The sequence below is a fragment of the Cavia porcellus genome, unplaced genomic scaffold (assembly GCF_034190915.1).
Source record: "Cavia porcellus strain 051 isolate PalLab524CR breed Dunkin Hartley unplaced genomic scaffold, mCavPor4.1 scaffold_6, whole genome shotgun sequence".
Classification (NCBI taxonomy): domain Eukaryota; kingdom Metazoa; phylum Chordata; class Mammalia; order Rodentia; family Caviidae; genus Cavia; species Cavia porcellus.
This window is the reverse complement of record NW_026947489.1, coordinates 36,723,474-36,739,719: the sequence shown is the minus strand read 5'-3', so window position 1 is coordinate 36,739,719 and position 16,246 is coordinate 36,723,474. Positions and strand designations below refer to the sequence as shown.

The window sequence follows — 16,246 nt, the reverse complement described above, 5'->3', positions numbered from 1 at the left end:
CTCAGTGCCTAGGCATACTGTTTAGTAAATGTTAGCCAAATATTAAATTTGCATATCTCTCCCAAAATGGTGAGGCTGAATGGTTGTTGTATGCTTGGGAGAGTGTTTTTAGACTTTCATTTCAGTCTTAATGCTTTGTTATTTAGCAATATCTTCCACGGATCCAGCACGAAGGGAAGCACCTCTCAACTTGATCATGAAGTTTCCCAGCTGCTCTTTTCCCTGGGAAGGTGTGCACACATTATGCCTTGAGCAATGAATGCAGAACATGATTTTTTTTTCTTGGTACTGGGGATTGAACTCATGATCTTACACTTGCCAGGTAAGCACTTAGGCCGCTGAGCAATATCCCTGGCCTGAAGATGATATTTTTGAAGAAAACATTCTTTTGTTAGAAACTTCAATTGATTTATGTTGTTGTACATTTCAAATCTCAGGTCCTCTATGCTAGGTCTTGTAAAATCGATCATTTTGAAAAATTTTAATCTTAAAACTTGATAAGAATGAAGTGATAGCAGAGTCTGCCCATTTCATCTCATTGTGCATTCACTTTTCCCAGGCTTCAGAATGATCTCTGCCATCTTCTGAATATTATTCAGAATGCAGGTTGACTTGAGTATGCAAATCTTTCCCTTTCTACTGATACCCACAACAGTGTGCTTCTCTTAGCTGCTGAAATTATACAGGTAGGTCTGAACACAATTTCTTTCAAAATCAAGATGATAACCAAACTTCTGAGTGACCAATCATCAGGTTACGCTTTATTTCTTTTGAGAGCTGCCATTCAGTCCCCAGATACCTGGTGTCGTAAATAAACCCTGTCAAGCACTGTGACGGCACTATTTTGGTTACATGTTCTGCAAAAGTCTCTTTGTTACAGGCTTTGTCTCCAGAGTGTGGCTGGGAGGTGGTGAAACTTTTAGGAGGTTGGGTGTAGTGGGAGGCGGTTGGGCCAAGGGAGCGTGCCCTTGCAGGGGATGCTAGCACTGCAGTGCTCCCTTCTTTCTCCTCTGCCTCCTGTCCAAGAGGTAAGCAGTTTGCTCCCTGTCACTGCCATCCAACTCTTCCCCTAGAGGTCCACAGCAATGAGTCTTACACCAGAAATTCCAGAACTGTGACTCAAAAAACTTGTTCTCTCACATATTGGTTATCTCAGGTCTGATTATTGTGCTGATTATCTCAGTAACTGATAGCTAATGCACTGAGCTTCTCTCTGTGTTGTAGACTCACCTGGCCACCATTTCTTTCTCCTTATGGGAGGCATAACCGCTGCTACTGAGGGGCTTCAGAGGAGATGATAGAAAGTAGAGGCGGTGATTGGTGAAGTACTGGTCAACTAGTGGGAGGAGAACCTGAAAAACCCACCATATATCAACTTTTAGGAAGCTGCCCCAAATCCTGCTATGGTACCTGCTAAAGAGTTCACTCCAAGTTAGCAAAGTTCCTCTCAGCACTGGCTCTATAATTTACAGGAAAGTCTGTTTTTTGAATGCCAGTTTTTATTATAATTTTTTTCTACTATGCTTTAAACCAGAGGCCCTGGGGATATCTGAAAGGACAGCACTACCGTCTCAAGGTCCTCTGAGATCTGAGAAAGTATTTGCAGGGGAGGTTGAGGGGACACCTGCAAGCAGATGTGACTTTTTAAGTCTGGCATTGACAAGTACACTCCATGTGTAGCCTAGCACTGCTACATTCAAGTGTCTGTGTTTCTCAGAGCAAGGCTACTCCAGACCTTCTAAGGCATTAGTCCTTTGAGCAAGATTGTATGGAAGAAAAGACTCACTTGTACCCACATCCATTCTCTCTCTTTTCCTTTTAGCAATAGAACTGCCTGGGTTTTTGGGTGGGCAGAGGGCCACACAAATAAATGCACTATGCAGTCTCCATTTCAGGTAGATGAAGCTAAAATAACTATGTTCTAGCAACTGTGGTAAAGTTTTAGCAAAGCTGCAGGTCCCCAACCCTTCTTCTCTTTTTCCTCTATATGGAGCACAGGTAAGCTTGCTGGAGAACACTGACATGCACTACACCTCTGGAGGTGGGAGAGAAAAGGAGGAAGGAGCTGGGTCTTTGGATGATGGAATAGAACCAAGATGCCAGTCTCCTTGGAAGGACCCACGTGAGATCTCTCATACAACAGAGAAATGCACAACTGCCTTACTAAAGCCATCAGAGTGTTAGACGTCTTTGCGGGGTCAGTTTAACTCATACTCTAAGTAGTAGAAACCCTAAGAAGACGTTCATTAGGTTAAATGCAGAAAATCACTTACTTTGGCAAAGAATTTGATCTCTTGGTCATGTGGAGACTTCTCAGTTTTCCCACTGCTGACAATGGCTTCTACAAAGACACAGGTAACACAAGGTTGGTCAGAGTTAGAAAACAGAACAAAAATCACAGCACTTTAGAAACAGTAACTTTTCTGCAGGCCATATCTGATTTCATGAAATATATTTTACAGATGTGCAGGTTGGTCATTTCCTGTGTTAATTCTCTCAGATGTTCCACTGTCTTCTCTATCAATGAGGAGCAGCTTCAGAGAGGCTGAGTCCATAGTCACACAGTGAAGCAATGGGAAAATTATAGGGTAAGTTGTATTAACAAATGGCTGATCAAGTCCAATAGAAAGTCAAAGGCTAAACTGACTTTTTGTAAGCGGAGGAAAAAGTCTCAGCCACTGTCCCCACTACCCCTTGCAAAATAATGTCTGCAAAAATTACAAATAGCTTTAGCATGAAGATCATTCTTTGATAAAGGAATATCAAATTCTTTTAAAAATATTTCTTAGTGATACTTACCCAAGTGAGCAATGAATTCTTGAGCAGAATCAACATATTTCAGGATCTTCTTCAAAAATTTGTAGGCAAACCTCTTTTCCATGGAGGAGGCATCCAGCTCCATACCCTTCATACCTCTAAGTTGGAAATGGGGGACCCCAGGAAGTAACAGAGATAATCACGTGACTCTGGTGCATCATACCTCCTACCCCATTTATGGTCATTTTGGCTTAATGACATGACTTGGTATGTGACTGATTTCCCTTGGCATGGGAAACTGCTCTCTAAGCATGCAATATCTATATCACTGCTGGATAGATTTTTCAGGAAGAACTTTGTCATTCTTGTAACAAACACTGAGCTAAGGGTAAATCAGAGAAGAAAACATAAATCACTATTTCCCTGGTACTTAGTCACACGCTAGTTATCATCAGAGATGAACCCAATATACCTTATGTGGATGGCAGATGTCAGTAAGCTACATGAACAAAAGTAAAGACAACAGCAGGATGAAAAGGCCGGGGAGTAGATGAGTGAAGGTACACAGACTGGTGTTAAGAGCATGTTAAGGATTGGTTCACTGGGAAACTGACATTGCAATAAAGACTTAAAGGATGTGAGCCATATGGACGTCTGGGAAAGAGCTTTCCAGGCCCAGGGAGCAGGTAGTGCAAAGTTCCTGCAAAGCATGTGAGGGGTGTGGGAGGACCGTGGCATAAAAGCCAGTATGGGCGAAGTGCAAGTGTGAAGTGGTCAGAGTGGTGTGGGGCAGACAGTGGGACCAATCATTTCAAGCCCAGCAGGCCTTCTGCAGAATGTGCTTTTTCATCGATGGAGATGAAAAACTGAATCGAGGAGTGACATGATGGGACTTATTATAACAGAATCATTCTGGTTGCTATGTTTTAAGACTGACCATGTCAGGGCCGCAGGAAGGTCAGGGAGCATAGGTGGTTGCCACAGTAACGATGGTGATGGCTTGAAGGGAATGAGAACTAGTCAAGTTCTAGGCCTATCTGAAAGGTAGAACTGCTAAGATTTCCTGAAGGATTGGATGTAGGTTGGGAGAAGAGGAGTGAAGGGTTTGGCTTAAAGGTTTGGCAAATGAAGATGGGTTGTTATCAAGAGATAGGAAGTTAAACCAGGGGAACCTGCGCGTGGGGAAGGGCCTCCTCGGGTCTCCTCAGTGATGGACGAACCTCACTCGACCATTTGCACATCTAGGTCCTCCCATGGGACCTGGCAATGCTAAATAACTGTTCCGGAAAAGCTTGCTGAATTCAATTATCTTCCTTCTTTATTCCCCTGCTTCCTTGACTTTCTTTATAGTTTCAGAAAGGAGAAGTTTTCATCTTTGTGAGCAAGGTATTTATCCGCAAATCACACTGCACATTCATCTTGGCGTTAAGAAAAGGATTAGGTTGACCATGGGAGCCTTTCATGAATGCTTCCCTGGAGGCTGTCTCCTGCTGTCTGACCTTTTCTGCTAGACAACATGGCAAATAAGTTGTATACTTTTTTATATGAGATACAATAGAAATATTTGTATAGCTATTTATTTATTTATTTGTTGACATTCACTGGCAAGAATTTTATGAAGAAAAAAAAAAAAAAACCCTGGAAGCAGAAACAGCAGCTTTTTCATCAAACATTTCAGGAGGAATGGCCATATCAGAATAAGAACTTGCTTGTTTTTTGTTCTGTAAAGGAATCAGCAAGTATGAGACACGGCAGCGCCTATCCTTAATATTTGGCCAGTAAGAAAACTCACCCTGTCTGTAAGACTCAAGGAGTCAAGGTTATTTTAATATGAAACATTTATCTATATAATTTTGATTTAAAGATTTTGAAATAAAATGTCTTAGGAAATTACCATATATACAATCTTCCCAATGGATCTGTAACTTCATGAGAATTTTTTTTGTGCAAAGACTGTTTCTGTCAGTTATATTTGTTATTGTTTTATAATTTAATAAAATAAAAACACTTTCAACTGAAAATTTCCAGATAGATTTTGAGCTAGATTTGAGTGAGACCGCTATCTAAGACAAGGAAGAAGAAATAAAAGAAAAATGTTTAGCAAAGCATATTTACATTGTTTTGTAGGTGTCTCAAATTGTCACTGACCTGTAAAGAAGCCCAAATTCCAAAGCTTTGAGGATTCATTATGGATGTGGTTTGTAATTTAAACTGCTTGATTAATATACAAAGAGGTGCTGGCCAGTAGCACAATATTTATTAATGCAAGCATGCATTCATTATAACTTTCTTCAAGAGTCAGCTACAATCCTGACTGGGATGGGTTTTGTAAGTGGGTGACTAAGCAGCTGGAAAAGGAGAGACCACCCTGGGCCCCCACTCCTGTCCCACTAACAACATTTTAAAGATGACTCACCTAGAAACTATAATGCCATTCACTTGGAGGAATTTAAACAGGTCTTGTGCCTTCTCTCGGTCCCTGAATTTTTCCTTTGCAGTCAAGGTATCATATGGTACCAAAAGAGGGTGACTGCCACCACCTGGAGTCATTAGGTGATAGATGACAACACAATCGGCTCTTTGCACTTCTGGGAGAAGACAATTCCCACCCCATGCCCACCCCTCTGCTCATCCTCCTCCAGGGAGTCTGTAAACCAGGCTCACCTTTGCTCTCGAGTTCCAGCTTCTTCTTTTTGGCCCAGATATTGTGGTAGTTCTCAGCCACTACCTCCACCATTCCCTGTGCCCCACCGAGGAGATGCAAGTTAAAGAGAAAGCAAGCAAGCAAAACAGCTTCCTATCTGCCAGGCTGTTTCAGGCAGCCCTGGGAAAAGGAGCACCACCAAATGCTAACAACAGACTGTCGAAGGTCTCCCATCATTAACCAGCCTGTGCCTGTGCACCTCATTAGCTTTATAGCTTCCCATACACACAGCAAACAAGTTCTAATTCTGTCCTTCCCTGTAACTTATTATCTCGGCAGTTTAATGCATTCACGAGAGAGATACATTTCCAGCTGAAGCTGTGTGCTAGGGGCTTTCCATCTATCACAGAGGTTCAGGATCATACTCCTGACCTGAGATGGGATGGTAGCGGTGGGACCTTGAGGGCAAATGGAAATCAAGAATCCCTAAAGACCTTTAACTTAGCAAACTAAAAATAACCACATTCTGGTGGAAACTGCCATATACGAATAAGATTTCTCAAATTTCCTAAAGCTCATATGGCAGTGACCTCGGGTGTGTACTTTGGAAAGAAAGTTTCTCTGAGGTCCAGTGGGGTTGGTCTGATGGCCTCCCAGAGGAGTAAGTGCCCCAGACTAGAGAGGCCAAGCCATCAATGCCTGCAGGAGGGGAGGAATAGGAGAAATCATCTCAGGGCTTCCAGTTTTACTATCTTGGTTTTTAAATCTCTGGGTCTTGCAATGATAGCTTGTCTACCACATTATGGGGGAACTGATGTCATCCACTGTGGGATATGCAAGAGCTTATAGTTGAGGGGACTTACAAGGACCAAGAGAGCACCTCTCTCCAGGGGCCAAATTTCACAGTTTTTTTTCTAGTTATTTATTTATTTCTGAGTTTAAACATAGTACTTCTCTGATTTTGTTCCTTTCACAGTTACCCCCTGCTACAGAAGAAGCATACAGCCCCCTTACTGGGTGACTGGTTAGGTCTGGTAAGGCTGAGGCTTTCCCTGGGCTTCTGCACAGTACCGCCCTCTCCAGGTTTGATATCCTGGTAGTGACCTGCGTGCTGCGGACATCCTCTCCCCTCCCTCCTCTTCTCTTTAACTCTTGGTGAGGTAACATGCTCCTCACTCAAAGGGTTGTAGAAAGCAAGTTATGTTGTTCTGCAAGTACCAACACTGACCTGGAGCTCCCTGGAGAGTACAACATTCGAGAGGTCCAGGGGAGCAGGGCTGTAGCTGTTGCCCTAGGAGAGTACAGTCGAGTCATTTCATTTGCCATTTTCTGTTTTTATTCCTATCTGCACCCCGATTTCAGCTGTATCTCTCCAAATACCCAAGGCTCATGGTAGCTGGTCCCCCACAGCACCCCATGGAAAGCCCTCCTGGATTCTCTGTGCATGTGATGCAGCCATATTGGCTTCTGTGCACAGCCGTCATACCTGGCTGGTCTGGGACACACTGCGAAGTTTCTCATTTTCTCGTTGTTGAACCAAAGCTTCTCCCTCCTTGGTCCTCTCCACAGTCCAGCCCACGGCCAGCATGGTTTTCAGAGACTCTCTGGCAGGCCAACGATAAATTTCTTTCTCCTGGAAGAAAATTGGCACAGGAGAGCTTTGTAGAACGCGTCCCATATTCTGAATGGCCTATTTCTTTGTGGAAGTTGGAGCTGACAGTGGACAGGATGCTAGTTAGATCTGGTTAGATCTAGTTAGATCTAGTTAGATCCAGCCTTCTTTCACAAATTCAAAATGCCAGCTGCAGTATCTCGCCTGCAATACTCAATTGGTGTCTGCTGTTCGGCACAAAGATCCCAGGCCTGCAGTCTTTTTGCTCTCAGAGGAATGTCCCACCACTGCTGATAACATTATCCCCATTTTGTAGAGAGGAGCAAGAATAAGACAGTGACCCCTTGTGTTTTAATATCTATATGAAGGAGGCATTGTTAAAATACCCCTGCACAAAGGTCTTCTTTCATCTTGGGAAATAGAATTCCTTACATTGAACATTTTCTTTTGATCTATACACAACTGCACAAGTATAATCTTTAAGAAAAGACATATATGATATTCCTTACATGTGATACTAGGCCTAAAGCGTACACAGGACCTTGCCTGCAAGCCAGCAATGCAAAGCTGAGAAGAATCAAACTACTTAATTTTTAAAATGCAACAGACTTATTTATGTTTCCATGGGGACTTTTTACTCTCTGTACCTCCAATGTGTTGGCAATCATCCTTATCTGAGTTTTCCCCAGTAATCCCCTGCTCCATCTCCTCATTTTGCCCCAACAAACGAATGAACTCCAGGAGAATTACAGGTGTGTTTTGGTCCAAGGCCGAATAGTGCTACTGCTTTTACCAGGAGTTCTCAGAGCCAAAGAGTAGACTACAGGGCTGTGTTCCTGGAGACTGCAGCAGTGACTGCTGGCAATCTCAGGAGCAGTGTCCTCAGTCCTACGAAGTCTCTAAGGAACAGGAAGGGGACTGCCCTGAACTCCTCCAAGCACCTGGTACAATTCCCCAGGATGGAGCCAGCATGGCCACATCACCGTTACCATGGGCTGCCTCCTCTTACCTTTTCTGTTAGTGTCTTGAAAGGCCTTATCAGTGGGTGGGTCTTCACATTTTCATCCAGGGAAATTCCATATTTCCATCCATTCTGACTCTGTAGGAATGTTCTCAATTCAAATATCCTTGGTGTTCAAAGAACCCAAATTCCCACTTCTACTTCATGAGTGGAGTAATGGATCATGACAGAGCTTGGAAATTTCCCCTTGAGAATGTCTGATGGTTTCTTTAATGCTGTCAGGCCCTCTACACCCTGCATTCTGACCCCTGCTTCTCTATTGCTTCTTGTTTCAGGTGCTGTCCTTCCTGTTTTCTCACTTGTGTTTCAGGGCCACTTAAAATCTAAGGATGTTTCAAAAGATTCTGAAAACAGTATGCCTTGGGTCAGTGTGTCACACTCAGAGAAGACACAGGACAGGGCAGAACGGCATGTGGGGTGTGCACATACTGCCCTATGCACAGTGGGCTGCTGGGCTTGTATTCTTGTCCACTTGTCCCAGAGCAGAACTGAAGCAATGCTTGCTTCCCAGAGGCACAGAAGTTTAAGAATTTTAAAAGTTACCAAGAAGATACTGGTTGGGTGACTCTATAGCATGTGCAATGGATCCTACACACTGTGTGTGCAAAGATAGGAGTCCCAGATCTCTGGAACCTCACAGCTCACAGACTCCTGGTTGCTTTTTTTCTCTAACTCTGCTACTCATTTGTTAAGTGAGCATATTTTCCAAGTTTCTGTCTCCTTTTCCTTCTCAGGAGACACCCAACTCCTGATGTAGGCCCACAGTTTCAGTTCAGTTATTGACAAACATCAAATCAGTATTTCTAGACCAGAGCTCTGTCCTCATTTCCAGACTTAATTCAACTCTGCTTAGAGATCCTACAGGAACCTCCTAATGTGTTGAAAAAGAACCTGGCAGTTCTTGATGATCTTAATCCCCTCTGGTTTCTGCCTCCTAGGAACTGACATATTTTGATTAAGAAGATTACTTTTAAATAAACTAACTTCAATTACACATCCAACAGTGTTTTTTCTGAAGAAAGCTATTTCACCAGTGGGCATGCTTATGTTAGGGTCACATGGTCCTTATATAATTGTGAATCTCATTTCTAGGAGGTAAGATTGAAAGCTCTCTTGGGTAACTTTTTAATCTTTTTTTTACATAAAAGAAAGGGCTCTGACAGATGATTTTAAGCTATGATAGATGAAAATAAGGTTGAAATCAGTGAGAAAATGGGAATGGAAAGCTCTTAAACACATGACAGGCAGGATGTCCACGGAATCACTGCCAGCCATCTCATGCATACCATGGTATGGTCTTTCCAAAGTTCCTGCTGCCGTGTAAGAAGATGACTGGCTTTCTGTGCCCCACAGAACTGTGTCCTACTCTAGACTTATGGATTTTTTGGGTTGATTCTCCAAGAAAAATAAAGCTGTCCTTTATTTCTTTCCACTAAAAAAAACATGGTCTTGTTTTTCCAGACTCCGTGTTGTTCTTCCTCAGCCCCATTCCGTGTTCTTGCTCCATGAACTTTGTTCCCTTAAGCCACCAAACTCTCTCTTGCCCTTCTAGGTCTGTCCCTGCTGACCCCATAAAGCCTTTGGTGGTCTTGCTTCCCAACAACTTTTGCTCATTCCTTTGCACGTACTGTAGATATCACCAGCTCCGGAAAGTGTCCCTGCTGCCCAGGGATGGATTAGGGGCTCCTCTGTGTCCTAGCCCTGTGCTCATTCATGACTTTCCCAGCACTGAACACCGATCCTGCTGTGGCTGGTTTGCTTTGTTTTTTGCATAAGACAGTGAGGCTCTTGAGGGCAAGGAAAATAGTCTTTCCTTCATTCAGTAATGATGCCTGCTTGGCAATGGTGAGCAAACATATAGCCTTGCTCTTGTGAAGCTTAAAGTTTAGTGTCAAAAAGCTGACAACTGGGACAAATGCCTAACCATCTGTAGTAAAATACTATGAAGGAAAAGAGTAAAAGGGTTCATATCTGAGAAATCTGGGGAAGTACCATTTCAGGAATAAAGGCTTGGGTTGGTGTTTGCAGGACGAGATGAGCTAGTGAGTGGCATAAACCCCTGCTCAGACAGTGGAGGGTTTCAAGCACATGTTGGGGAGGGGTACAGGGGATGAGGGGATGTGGCTGGAGTGCAGAGTGTGAGGAGTGAGATGATATCAGAGGTCAGATTAAGCAGTGCCTATAAGGTCATTTTAAGGAATCTGACTTTTGTTAAGAAGTGTTAGAAGCTGTTAAGGGATTTTATAAGGAGAATACACTGAACAAGAGCAGCAGTAGAAAGGTGACCAACTTTGCATATTGAAGCTATGGCTCTTTATAGTGATCTGAGGGACAGAGGAGACAGTGCACGTGACACTAGTCAAGAGGTTATCACAAAGCTCAGCACAAAAGATGATGGTGGCTTGCGCTGACATCAAGGCACGGTGATGGAAAAATCCACACAAATTCCAGAGAGACACAGGAGGTCAACTCTACACAGTTCAGTGACAGATTAGCTACTGTGGGGGTACACAGAGACAGCTATCTTCTTAATTACTGGGTTAGCCAGGGCCACAGGTAAAAAGAGCCTTAGAACACCCAGAAGCTAGAGGGAGGGTCAGGAAACTATGGCCCTTGACTACCAACTTGGCTACCTCTTTTCTCATTGCTGAAGTTTTATGGGAACATAGACCTCCTTTTTTGTTTATATTTTGTCTATGGCTATTTTTGTGTTACAAGAATGAAAATGAACGGTTGTCACAGAGACTATCTGGCCTTTTACAAAAAAGCTTTGCCAGTCTCTACTCTAGAATCACAAGGTATTAGCTATTCTATAGTTCAGTGATTATTGTTACCTTTGGCCCCCACAAGGAACTCATGAGAGGAGCACGGCTAAACTCAGATCCACACAGAGACAGAACTAGGGGCTCACAGTGTCCGCTGGCTATGGGCATGCGGTGGGAAGATGGTTTTCTGTGAACTTGCTGGGGAGACAGGTCTGTACTTACAAGCTGTGAGCTGCAGCTTAACAAGGACCCCAATCTTTCCCTGGCTGCCCACAGAAATCCTGGGTGTCTCTGGCCATCTTCCCACTTTGCCTACCAGCATTAGAGAGCTGACGAAGCAATTAAACTTAGTGAGAAGCCTGACTTTGTGTGGTGAGGAATTTTAAACACCAGATGGACATGCTTACTAATAAGGGAGTGTCTGGAAATTTTAGAGGTGCCTATCATAGGGAGATGCTTTCTGAGTCCTTCCTGTTAAAAAAATTAGCTTCTTAGCAAATTTTAATTTCATTTCCTTTTTATTATCTTTTTTTATCGGTACCGGGGATCGAACTCATGACCTCCTGCTTGCAAAGCAGGTGCTTACGCCGCTGAGCTAAATTCCCAGCCCTCATTTCCCTTTTTTTCAATGCTATATTTAAAGGAAAAAAAGCCTCTCCATCCTCACTAAGCATTTATATTAAACACACTTGAGTGCAAACTTGAGCCTAAACTCAAGGAAACACAATGTTAAAAAACAAGTTATCATTTTCAGCATTGATCGTTTTCTTGAGAAATACAAAAGCAGTACCAGCAGCTGCAAGCCGCCTATTTCTCCAACCTCCACCAACCCCAGGGAAACTGCTGCTCAGAAATAATGAATGCTCTTGGCATGGCGAGTCTGTCACTTAGACAAATTGGGCAGATTTCCAGAATTGGACCCCTTAATGTTCCTGGGCTAGATTTTTTCCCCCTGACAATTGTCAACTGGACGATAATCCTTACCTTGTCACAGGCCCATTTATCATGTGAATGCTCAGCATACTTGGTGACAATGTATTCCAATTTTTCAGGCAAGGAAAAACTGCAAAACAAGAGAAAAAATTACAACTTCTCCAAACATGGCCAAGTTTTGGTCAGATGTGGTAAAAGATGAGTAGAACTAGCAATCAGCTGTCACAAGTTGGATTCAATCCACCAGCTAACCGTGAGCTGAAGCCACCCGAGACATAGTGACATTGCTGAGCAGGAGTAGCATTCACAGGATTATGTCACAGACACACACCTGTCCCTAATCACAGGCTGTCTTCATAGAGCCTCCACTGCACAGGTGGTCTTCTCCAGCTGCTCTGGCTTTTGCTGGATCCTAAAGAACCATACTGGTTCCATGCCCAGATCAGTGCAGTTTAGAAAATGAGAATTCTTTCATCCAAAGAAACTGGACTGTCATCGTAGGACTCTAACTGGGGAGTGGCCAACATGGATAGCTAGAGGGGAGAAAACAGCGCTTGTCTACCACTGAGGATTCAGTGACTCACTACTACTAGTTTTGGAAGCACAGCAGTCATCTATCACTCCTGGTTGTCCAGCAACACTCATGCCTTCTAATGGTGACACAGCCTCAACTTCCTTCTGCAATGCATGGTCTTCCGGTATCACGTGCAGCGCTATGTGAATACTCAGCAAAGGCAGGCCAGTGAACAGGCAAATCAGACTCACTCTCCTCGGAATTTGAACCTTAAGTTGGGTGAGGGACAAGGGCAATAAATTCTTCAAGGTCATGATTCATCTATAGGGATGCCCGAGGATCACCCATTTTCTCACTGTGCTTTGGTGAGAGCTGTCTGGTCAGCCTTTCACTAGGTTTTCAGAATGACTATGTCTTGGCAATAAGGAAAAGGTCCCCATTTTTTTTTAGGTCAGCCAGACTCAGTCTCTATTCCGCACATCATTCAAAGATTTATACTATGTCAAAGATATATGTCAAGGAATCAGAACTCTCAAAGTAAGCACACAACTGCCAGAGTATGATGTGTTTCTTATAATGTTTATAAAAATATCCAAAGTGTTATGTCATTTACTTTAGCATCCTTGGAAACACTTATTTTTATAGGGCAAAATTCTCTAACCCTATACCTGTCTTCTTTTTCACTTAGGTAGAATTTGGTCATACCTTTTACTACTCCCTTAGAGCTGTTTCAATTCTGTTTCTCATCATTCCCCCAGTAGGGCTCTGTTCAATGGACTGTTAACTCACGGACAAACTTCACACATTATCAAAGCTGACCCCTGCTGGGAAGGGGTCAGGGTCTCATCTGAGAATTGGCGCCAAACACAACCAAGGGGCTTCTAGAGGAGCAGTCTTACTCTCCCTGCACCTGCAGCAGGGTGGAGCTCTTTCAAATGCCCCTGAAGATGAAGACGTTACCTCCCATGACTCAGGAGGAACTGCCACAAACCAAAACTAAGCACCTTTTCGTCCCAGAGTAAACACACCTCCAGAGTCTAATGGACTTCAGCGAGAAATTCTGGGTCACCATAGGGAGAAACTAAAAGGCGTTATCATAGGATTACTCCAGAGTTCTGGCATCCCTCAACATGACAAAGAGCAGGTTCAGCCTGTCAAATAAGGACTACGACTCTTGGGCCATCATGTTCAAGGCCATGCCAGAGCTCAGCCGAATGTCAGTTATGGAAGTGATTTTTATGTGTATGCTATTAGAACTGTAAAGGTCTCATTCACAAAGAGCAAAGATTCTGTGAAAAAAACCTCATTAATAAATGAATTGCATCATTAGTCAGGGTGATTCTTTCAACGCCTTAGGCAACACTTAGTTAATGGTACATCTATCTCATATAAGACACCAACACCACCCCCCCCCAAAAAAAGCGCAATGCCTAACTAATGCGGTGTAAAATCAGATATGGGGGGATTGAATCTTGGGCCGATGTGCCTCACAGAGTCAAGGGACATGACAAACAGTGTTAGCAGGAGGGAAAGAGAGGAAGTTTAAATTTCTTGTTATATCCTGAAAGAAAGAACATGGGGTACTGGGTAAAGCATAGGACCCGCTTAGAGATTATTCTGGACTCACTTCATCGTGTTGATGGGTTTGGGGTCAAAGTTTCCATCTGCATCCACAGAGACCTGTTTCTCCAGTGTGCCTGTGATTCTGGTATCTAAATAATCTGGTGGCAAGGCCCCAGCGATAGCACTGAGGCAAGGCAAGGCCATTCGGAATAGATCTGGGTCGTACCTCTGAAAGGGAAAATAATATACTTCCTTAATAAAGAAACTGGATTCACTCATTGATTAGCTGGAAATGAAGACATAGTATATGCATTTGTCCAGGCTGGTCAAAATAGGAAATCTGCAACCCCTTGAATACTCTGTGGTGGAAACTGAGGCATTCTTGTAGGATGAGATGACCATCTGTGAAACCCTCTAGGTTTAAACCCACATCTCTCAAATAGTTAATGCCAAGTATATATTAAGGGTCAGTAAGGGTTAACAGAAAGGTCTATATAAATTTTTCTCCCATGGGTGATTATAGAAACTGACCCACACTAGCAGACGTGGGTCACAGGTAGATGTCACAGGCATTCTGCTCAGCATCACATACATTCTCTCCTGAACCTGGCCATGAATGTATTTCTAACACCTAACACAGATTTAGAACGTTTCTGGTCTGCTTATAGTAAACCAAAAGAATCCAGAAGTAAAGAAAATTTAAGTACAGGTGAACAAGATATGCAGATGCTCTGGACTTCTCTCAGAAAAGAAGATCCACTCATTTTCTATCATTAAATCTGGTGACCTGATGAATTGAAATATATTGGACAGCAGAGTCTGAGAATCAGAGCCCTGTTTCTATCAGGTTGTCCTGCAAGGTTTGGAGGTCGAGGCTCTGAGTTCCCCCTCAACCTCTTCTTTAAATGAAGCACCTCCATAGACTGGCTTCAAGTCTCCTTCATCTCCCTTTGGCTACAGCCGACCAGATGTCAGGACTTGAGAGAAGACTGGCTAACAGGAGTCATGCCAAGTCTGAGGGAAAGAATAGGGAGGTAAGTCACCAAGACTGGAAGCAATACTGCTGTCATTTCCTCTGGGGCTAGCTCTCTCTTGCATTAGCTTTGCGAGTCTGGTAAGTTATTCTACTCTAAGACCTGTAAAGTAAGGATTGATGGTGGCTCCTTTTTAGACAGTTGGGGTAAGGATTAATGTAATACACGTGTGAAGTACTTAGCCCAGTTTCTAGCATATGGCAAAGCTTCATAGATGCTAATCATTGTTGTGGTCTGGGGTCACTGAGGTTCTTCCTTTTTGTTCAGGAAGCACCGTAATTACCTTATGGGAGAGGGAGTCAAAAATTCCCCAGAAGAGCTTCTCTGTGAGGTGCAACTCCTCCTCCACGGCCAACCCATAGCTCCCCCATCCTGAAGGCAGACAGTAATACTTCCAGCACTGCTCATAGTGATTCGTCAGAAGCTGGGAGATTTGCAGCAGGATTGCACCAGTGGGGTAGGACACAGGAATCCACAGGCATCAAAAACATGCAGGGCAGAATAAAACAGGATTTGGAGATCATGAGAATGAAATCGACATCGTAAACAGCTGTGTTGTCTGCAAAGCGACCTTTTGGGGCTCCCTCAGAGGGGTTTGCTCTCCAGCCTAATGAGGTCTAGCTTGAGCTGCCTGTTCCTGATTAATTCTCAAGTCTCCCAACGGGCCTCTAGTAGTGGCTAGAAGACAGAGAAGAGCTGTTTCCACTGCAAATGAGAAACTGCTACCCTCTGAAAGTAGTCATTGTGTGTTGTTTTAACCAGTTGGCTGTGAGAATTTCTTCTAAGACATTTGCTTGATTCTGGAAGGTTCTGAGGGACTGATTTGAGAAGGGTATGTTGGGTGGCAAGCTGTGGGTCTGGAGATTTTCGCTACATTGATTATATTCCTCAAGGTTTCCTGGCCTCTCTCTAGTCTTCTGGTGTTATAGCAGTTTCACATCTGGCCAGTAGAGGGAAGAAACACTGAAGTAATGCTCTGTTCCCAACTGGTGGGATCCACGTTCTCTAAGAAAGTTTCCATTGATGAGAGATGTTAAAGCAAATTTATTGAGTGGCAGCAACGATCCCTCCTAGAAGCCAGCATCTTGCTGGCAGCAGAAGCCTATAGAAGGAACAAAACCATGCAAACTGTGATTCTCAGCTAAAGTACCTTTCGAGATTAAAACTGGGACTGTTGGGGGCTGGGGGTTTAGCTCAGCGGCATAAGCGCCTGCCTTGCAAGCAGGCGGTCCTGAGTTCTATCCCTGGTACCGATAAAAATGAAAAAGACAAAACAAAACAAAACAAACAAACAAACAAAAAACCTGGGACTGTTATGGTGAGAGAGAAGAAATAGGTTGCTGAGGACTATGGACCCGCCGATGGTCACACAGCCCGCCTTCGTCCTGGCTAGACACAGGATT

General features: G+C 43.5%; 1 protein-coding gene across 1 annotated transcript in view; it reads right to left on the bottom strand.

Moving 5' to 3' along the window:
* Ryr3 (ryanodine receptor 3) overlaps positions 1-16,246 on the bottom strand; it is a 556,876-nt gene that overhangs the window by 99,025 nt on the left and 441,605 nt on the right. Inside the window, 11 exon segments of the mRNA XM_063250329.1 lie at positions 1,231-1,352; positions 2,274-2,341; positions 2,800-2,915; positions 5,174-5,297; positions 5,422-5,497; positions 6,630-6,692; positions 6,888-7,034; positions 8,023-8,112; positions 11,784-11,862; positions 13,874-14,037; positions 15,127-15,267. Coding sequence (XP_063106399.1) covers positions 1,231-1,352; positions 2,274-2,341; positions 2,800-2,915; positions 5,174-5,297; positions 5,422-5,497; positions 6,630-6,692; positions 6,888-7,034; positions 8,023-8,112; positions 11,784-11,862; positions 13,874-14,037; positions 15,127-15,267 — 1,190 coding nt within the window.